Source organism: Glycine max, chromosome 19 (genome assembly GCF_000004515.6).
Source record: "Glycine max cultivar Williams 82 chromosome 19, Glycine_max_v4.0, whole genome shotgun sequence".
NCBI classification, from domain to species: domain Eukaryota; kingdom Viridiplantae; phylum Streptophyta; class Magnoliopsida; order Fabales; family Fabaceae; genus Glycine; species Glycine max.
In genome coordinates, this window is record NC_038255.2 from 40,810,568 (window position 1) to 40,818,185 (window position 7,618).

The 7,618-nt window shown below is 30.9% G+C and overlaps 1 protein-coding gene across 1 annotated transcript; it reads left to right on the plus strand.

Annotated features, from left to right (window-relative positions):
- The first annotated feature begins 2,706 nt into the window (after positions 1-2,706).
- Positions 2,707-5,737, plus strand: LOC100802907 (zinc finger protein WIP2). Its single transcript, XM_003553374.5, has 2 exons — positions 2,707-3,487; positions 4,956-5,737. The coding sequence occupies exons 1-2, from the start codon at positions 2,879-2,881 to the stop codon at positions 5,394-5,396; spliced, it is 1,050 nt and encodes a 349-aa protein (XP_003553422.1). The 5' UTR covers positions 2,707-2,878; the 3' UTR covers positions 5,397-5,737.
- The last annotated feature ends 1,881 nt before the right edge of the window (positions 5,738-7,618 follow it).

Below are 7,618 nucleotides of genomic sequence, written 5' to 3' on the forward strand. Positions count from 1 at the left end.
TTAATCATTTATATATGATTTAATAATCTACATTTATGGTTAATTTTTATTATATATATAAATCAACTTAAAGAATATTTTTTTAATAATTATATTTTACTTTAATTATTGAATTTCTTGAAATTTAATACTTGTAATGTGTACTTAATTTTAACGGTTACATTTCAAGAATATCAATAGTTAGAATGAAAAGTAACTTTTTATATATTCTCAATTTCATTAAAAAAAAAAGTGAATCATATACATGAAATGGATGGCATTTTGGAGAAAGAGAAGCAATATCAACATAGGAAAACAACTTAATTTTGGGCTAATCAAGATTATTTCTCATACATTCATAATTTCTATATCCTTATCTTAGATATATCTAATATATGTATATAATATATTCTTATTATATATATATATATATATATATATATATATATATATATATATATATATAAGTAAAAGTATAAATAGTTAAAATTTAGGGGAAAATAAAGTTAAAAAAGAAAAAAAATACTTGATAATGAGTAACTAAAATTTGACGGAATAAGAAAAGCTTAATGTATAAAAAAATTAAAATTAATTAAAAATGAGATTTGAGGGGAAAAAGGAAATTTTAATAATAAATTGATTTTTTAAAAAAATAAGTTATGAAAAATAATTAATTCTTAAAGTTAGAGTGACACAGTTTGATAGATTTAATTCTCGTTAAAGTTTCGGTTACTGAATGCAAATAGATAAATTTTGTTTTGAAGTTATAATTTACTTTCCCTCCAATTCATCATTGTTGAATTAAACAAATGCTTTGATTGAATTAATGCTTAGAGGTATATAAGTGTGTATATATATACTGTATTTTCATACATGAAGATAGAGATGCAACAAAAAGAAAATATTGGAGATAGAGAATAAATTATAGAATAAAAATTAATTTTTTTTAATTATTTTTTTATCAACAAATGTTAACCGTTAATTTGTTAATGGAAGACTTGATCCTTCTTTGTTTTTCTTTTTTCATAACCACCTAATCAACCTTATATCTTCTTCTCATTTATTTATTAATTACTATTTTTTGCTATAAATTCTTAAATTAAAAGTTTGCACTTAAAAATTTCAACTTTTATAAAGACCCTAAGAGTCTTCAACGTTCAAAGATGGATTGAAGTTTCTATAACCTCTCCTCCCTGACAAGTGATGAAAAGAAAAAAACAAAGTTGGATTAATTAGGATTTTAGTCCCTCAAATTTTTCAAATTTTAATTTTTTGTCCTTTAAGTTTTTTTGGGTAATTTTGAGTCCTTCCTCAATTTTTCTTAGTATTTTTAGTTCCTCTAATTTTTTTTCTATTTTTAGTCCCTTATGTATTTTTATTTCTTAAAATTAATTCATGTTTTATCTATTTTTAGTCCCTTATTTATTTTATATTTGAGAGTAATTTTGAATAATAAAAATAAATGAGGGATTAAAAATAAACAAAATTTAGAAGGACTAAAAGTGATGACAAAAAAATTAATAAAAGACTAAAAGTTATGATAAAGAAATTGAAGGATTAAAAATTGGAAGCTAAAAAATTCCAGAGACAAAACTTAGTTAGAAGCTAAACTTTGTATTAAGTAGACAAATTCAATCATTTAACTTAATATCCAACTTTTTTCCTTACTCAAAGTTAAAGTTTCTTTTAAAAATATATTTTGTCTTTTAATTTTTTTACGACTAATTAAGTACCACTTATATAGATTTAGATTCTTTTATAATTTTAACTTTTATCTACACTGTTGTTGTGTCATGGCTAGTTGCCTTCCATCTACACATGCGCTCTCAACAATAAAAAAAAAAAAAGAGAGAGTTAATCTATACATTCAGATGTATATATAATCCTAAACTTAATTTCAAAATTGACGTGTATAAAAAGTATTATTAAAAAATTATTTTAAAATTTGATGATATTTCAAGAGATTAATTTCTTTACTTATTTGGTTAGAAGATATTCTAAAAAAAAACAAAAGAAAAAGCCAGCTTAGAATAATTTTAACAAAATATAAAAAAACCTAATTTTCAACCTACCAATAAGCACTTCTATCAGCAGTAAAAAAAAAAAAAAATATATATATATATATATATATATATATATATATATATATATATATATATATATAAGCACTTCTATTTATTTACTTTTGGACAAAATAAGCACTTCATTTATTGAATAAGTGATTCGAAGTGACAATATTCGCCAGTCGCGAGGGAGATCGCTGACTCTTGGCAATGAAACAAATGAAAAATTAATTGAATAACATATAGTATGGGTATTACTAAATTTACGTAGTAGTATGGTAGCCTTTAACCGTAAACTGCCGGTAATGGCGTTCTACAGAATTTACGTATTCTGTATTTTCTATTTTTGTCTGAAAATGCTCATTAAATTCCTACATGCATACTTTTACGTGATTAAATCCTTTTTATATTTATCAAATTCAAAGTTTAATTAAAACGACAGTGTTTTTTTCTTTCATAAACTATTATGAGAAAAAAAATGTATTAATAGTGTATAAAATTTATACAATTATTTAATAAAAAACAATTTAAGTTTATTAATTTTTAAAATAATTATCTTAAAATAAGAATTTATAATTAAATAATATTATAAAACTATTTTGTAGGATTGGGTATACACATTAAACTCAATTATTATTCCTATCATCTATTTTCCTTCTCCCACTTTCCTCATGTCTGATATCGCAATCTCTTTCACATTCTCTCTCTCTCCACCGTCCACTCCCTTCAGCCATCTTGTACTCTCTCTATCTCTCTATAAAAGCAAAGGCAACTAGCCATAAACTGTTCCCACTCTCTCCTCAAACACACACACATCTTTCTTTCTTTTTCCACCCATGGCTGACCCCTACTCCAATTTCTTCTCTTCTTCCTCACCCTTCTTCCGTTTCAACCACAACCAATATTTCCCTTCTTCAAACCCTTCTCCACAACACCACCGCAACTTCATCAACCACACCAAAACCAACGACACCACCCCCACCTTTTTCCACTACCACCAAACTACTACTACTTTTTCTTCTTTGCCACCTTCACCTCCTTTGAGAGAAGAACTACCCCTCTTGAGGCTGAGTCCTACAAAGCAAGAGGAGGAGGAAGAGGACCTGTCTAATTGCACTGGAGCAGCCATGGATGTGGAAGAGAGGATCCACCTTAAAGAGGAAGAAGATGATGAAGATGGCACTACTAATGTCACTGTTGCACTCCACATAGGTTTGCCAAGCCCTAGTGCTGCTGAGATGGCTTCTGTCCTCTCTTCTTCCTCTGAGATCACTGACAAAGACCAACATGGAGATGGTGCTGCTGAGGATCATTCTTCTGCTGGCGGCTTCAGACTCAACAAGGGTCAGTACTGGATCCCTACCCCTTCCCAGATTCTCATTGGTCCTACCCAGTTCTCTTGCCCTGTTTGCTGCAAAACTTTCAATAGATACAACAACATGCAGGTATATATATTACACACACCAAAGAGTACCTATCACACAAGGTTTTAAATTGTGACCACAGTCTCAGTTTCATCGCGTTCTTTGATATTATGAGAAATTACTGAGAGATACGACCGATGCAACCTTAGTTGCGGTCACCGACACTCCAAAAATCTTTGATATTGTGGTTGTAGATTGTTTTTTAAAATCTTGACACACCACCATCACCCTTCCTAATTCTTGTATCCCTTTCTTCTTCCACTACTTTTTTTTTTCATAAGCTCGTCTTCCACTACTTCCTTTCTGATTCAAGGTCCCAAAAGAAGAAAATAAAAGAATTTTTGCTTTGTTTTTGCTTCTCCCTTTCTGTCTCTATAACTTTCTTTCCTTGATTTGAACCGCTAACGGTTCCTTGATGCTTCGATGGATAGAGGGAAAGCTTGGCTAGTAATCTATGCTACTTCTTGTCTTCTGCTTTTCCCTTCCTCTCTTTTCTTTTCTTTTATTTTTCTATTTATAATTTATTTTACCCCTTTTTCCCAGGGTTATAAATTATGATATTATTCTCCTCCAATCAGAATTTTATTTGATTTTTTTAAAATGTTTAATTTGGGTTGTTTTTTTTTGCATGGTGAAGCGAGTTGATACATATAATTTGGTTAAATAATGAACAACTGGTTTCCTGATTCAGACTGAGACTGGGATCAGTACCTTACTACCTTTCCTCTTCGTTGATTAAACAACTCAAGCCATGTTCCTTGTGTCTTCAGTGCATTGAAGTCTGTGCTCCTTATATATTTTGGTAGAAACTGAAAATCTTGCAGTGTTTCTTCCAACTCGCTCAGATAATTACACCAATTTCGTTTCTCTTTGTGGTCCTTTCTTTGGTCCTGAAAATCCCCATACATGGGACATAGCTAGCCTACTTCTACTTTTCTCTTTCCCCTTTTCGTTTGTCCTCCTTATTTTTCCATTGCAAACAAAACTATGAAAGAACCACCACTCCTCTAAATTTTATTAATTTTTCTCTTTACGAAGATGGCCTTTTTGTGTTCCTTGAAAAGGTCGTGCTATCTAAGTATATAAATGTCAGCTCCAGCATAAATGCTTCATGATTCATAAATATGTAGTCTTCTTTAATTTGAAAAAAAAATCCTATTCTTTAAATTAAACCTTACCACCTTAATGTTATATCTTATTATTATGCTACAAATTCAGTATGATACAAGTCCTTGAGATTAATTAAGTGAAGCTAGCTAATTTTTTTCAAGCTTGTGTTTAATGCTTTTTTTCCAGCAAATTTTAGTTGTCAAATTTTTAAGATTTAAACTCACGATTTCTCGTCTCTCTATTCTTTCATTCTCGTCTCTTCTTCTTTCATGTCAACCTTTTAACTCGGTGTATAATAGCTTAAATTGTTTGCTCGTAACCTTTAATTTTTATGGGGTGTCCATAATTTTTTTTTTTTTTTTGGGTTGGGGGGTTTCAGATGCATATGTGGGGGCATGGATCACAGTACAGAAAAGGACCTGAATCTCTGAGGGGAACCCAACCAACAGGCATGTTGAGGCTTCCTTGCTATTGTTGTGCCCCAGGGTGCAGAAACAACATTGACCATCCAAGAGCAAAGCCTCTCAAAGACTTTAGAACACTCCAAACGCATTACAAGAGGAAGCATGGGATCAAGCCCTTCATGTGCAGGAAATGCGGCAAGGCCTTTGCTGTGAGGGGAGATTGGAGAACTCATGAGAAGAACTGTGGCAAGCTTTGGTACTGTATTTGTGGGTCCGATTTCAAGCACAAGAGGTCCCTTAAAGACCACATTAAAGCCTTTGGGAGTGGCCATGCAGCTTATGGCATCGATGGATTCGAAGAAGAAGATGAGCCAGCTTCCGAAGTAGAGCAAGATAATGATGATTCCACCCAGTGATTAATGAATGATACTGCATGGGTTTTAATTATAAATTAATGTGAATTATCCTAGTTATTTTGTGGAATGATTGGGGATGAATATATATAAAGTTTAATTTGGCTTCGTAGCTAGCTATTTCAGCACTATATATAAGCACCAGGTTTAAATGGAAAGCCAATATGTTTAATTTTTTTTTTCTTCTGTTGGCAATTTTGGCTAGGACTAGGAGAGACTGGATACTGAACACATAGCTGGTAATGCTAGAAATATATATCCAACTTCTTTTCAATTTGTTCTAGTGTATAAGACATCTTTCTCTTCTCTTGTTAAGATGCTTAGTATTATTCTTATTTGATTTCTATCTTTAGCAAAAGCATAGCTTAAGCTCATTGATTAGAGCCTAATGATAAAGTAGCGCCTCTAAAGCTCTATTTAAATTAATTTATTTTATGTTTTTTTATACAGTGTGGGTTCGTTTTGCCGAGCTATCAACAGCTAGAGTCACTAGATATTAATTTACGTGTGTTTTCTTTATATCTACATATTGTATTATATATTCTGTAGGTATACAAGGTGCATTATTGTACACTGTATTATTTTTTTTTTCAATTTATTATTCATCTATTGTTTTAAATTATGATCTATTCACAATTTCTTAAATCTCTAAAATCATATCACAATTATAATTGCGGCTACATTGGTTACATTTACTGGCAATTTTAGTAATCACTACCCAACCATGACCATAACCGTAATCCATTGGAAAAGTGGTCAAGATGAAGAAAAAGCCTCTCCTTTTTCCCCCTTTCTCAAATACAAAACTATATATAAGCCCCTTCAAATTAAACTTTGGGGGACATGATGCATGTGCATGAACAAAATATACCTGTGGGGCATTTGACAGGTATTATGGCATCGATAACTTGCTTTCTTCTCTCAAGATGGTCTTGGGTACGTATTCCCCAATATAATTAATCCAATATTTGTCTGCGGGAAAGACAAATAAAGTGAAGGTAGCTTATGAGTGGAAAGCAAATAAAAGGGTGAGGGTTTAACCTCTATTTTCCCCAAGGAAACGAAGAGAGAGTATATGTTATGGCTAATTGTATTAGGTGATTAGATAGCCTTTTCACGCTGTGAAACTGAAATATACGTCAGCTTTTTGTTGGGGTGGTGATAATTAATATGATGCCCTTTTTATTTTATTTTTGTTTGCTTTGGTAGTGGAGAAGATATATATATGCGTACGTGTTTATTGATAGATGGAACATATACCATTTGAGATTCACCCTAGCTAGATTGCTTGGAAAATTCAAAAGCAAATGATTAGCTTTTTAAGAGGAAAAATACATATTATTATAAAGAAAGGATATATCAGAAGATATATAGGTAGGATGGGTGATATCATAATGGTCCAGTGAAGTTTGCAAGGAAATGAAGTGGATCTCATTTGCAGCTTTGGTTAGAGAGAGAAAGAGAGATGAAAACTGCAAGAGTGTGGAGCCCAAGTTGTGCTGGTTGGCAACATATACTGATGCCCCCTACAGTGCATACACACACACCTCTCTTCCATCTGATGGATAAATTAACAAACTGTACACTGAAACGACCTTTCAGCAAATTTTGACCTCTTTTTCTCTGCTCTAATTGAGGTGCAGTCTTCCATCCACATGGTACGTACATGTATACCGTGATGTACAATTCATTCACAGCAGCAATGTGAAATGAAATCAAACTTCTCTTCTGCGCTAGCTGCATGGCTGCTTCTTTCACTACCTGATCGATCGAATTATATATACCTTCTCTTCTGTCTTCACAGCAACGAATGGCCTTAATAATTAATTTCGTTCGATACGGATCCTCTCTTTGCTTGAGACACAGTACATTGTTATGTTAGAGAAGAAAAATTATAATTATTGGGTCGTACGGTTAATTAAGATGATATTAATTGTTTTTGTCTTTCTCTTTCTAACAAAATTATTTATTTTTTTAAGAGGACATGTGTATTCTTTATAGGAGACAAGCCAATAATCAAATTGGATAAAATTACATTATTTTTAATAATTTTTTTATCTAACACTTAGTAAAAAAAGTTATTAAATATTTTTTTATAACATTTAAAAAAATATCATCAAATATAAATAAATAAATGTTATTAATATATTTTAATATTTTATTAAATATTGTGTATAGTTATTATAAACAATAATTTTTCACCAAATATTTAACATCATGAGTAA

Bases quoted from the DNA above. Each gene is read 5' to 3' on its own strand.
- LOC100802907 (XM_003553374.5), top strand. From the start codon at position 2,879: ATGGCTGACCCCTACTCCAATTTCTTCTCTTCTTCCTCACCCTTCTTC. The intron at 3,488-4,955 runs GTATATATATTA...GGGGGGTTTCAG, and splicing joins ATAGATACAACAACATGCAG to ATGCATATGTGGGGGCATGG.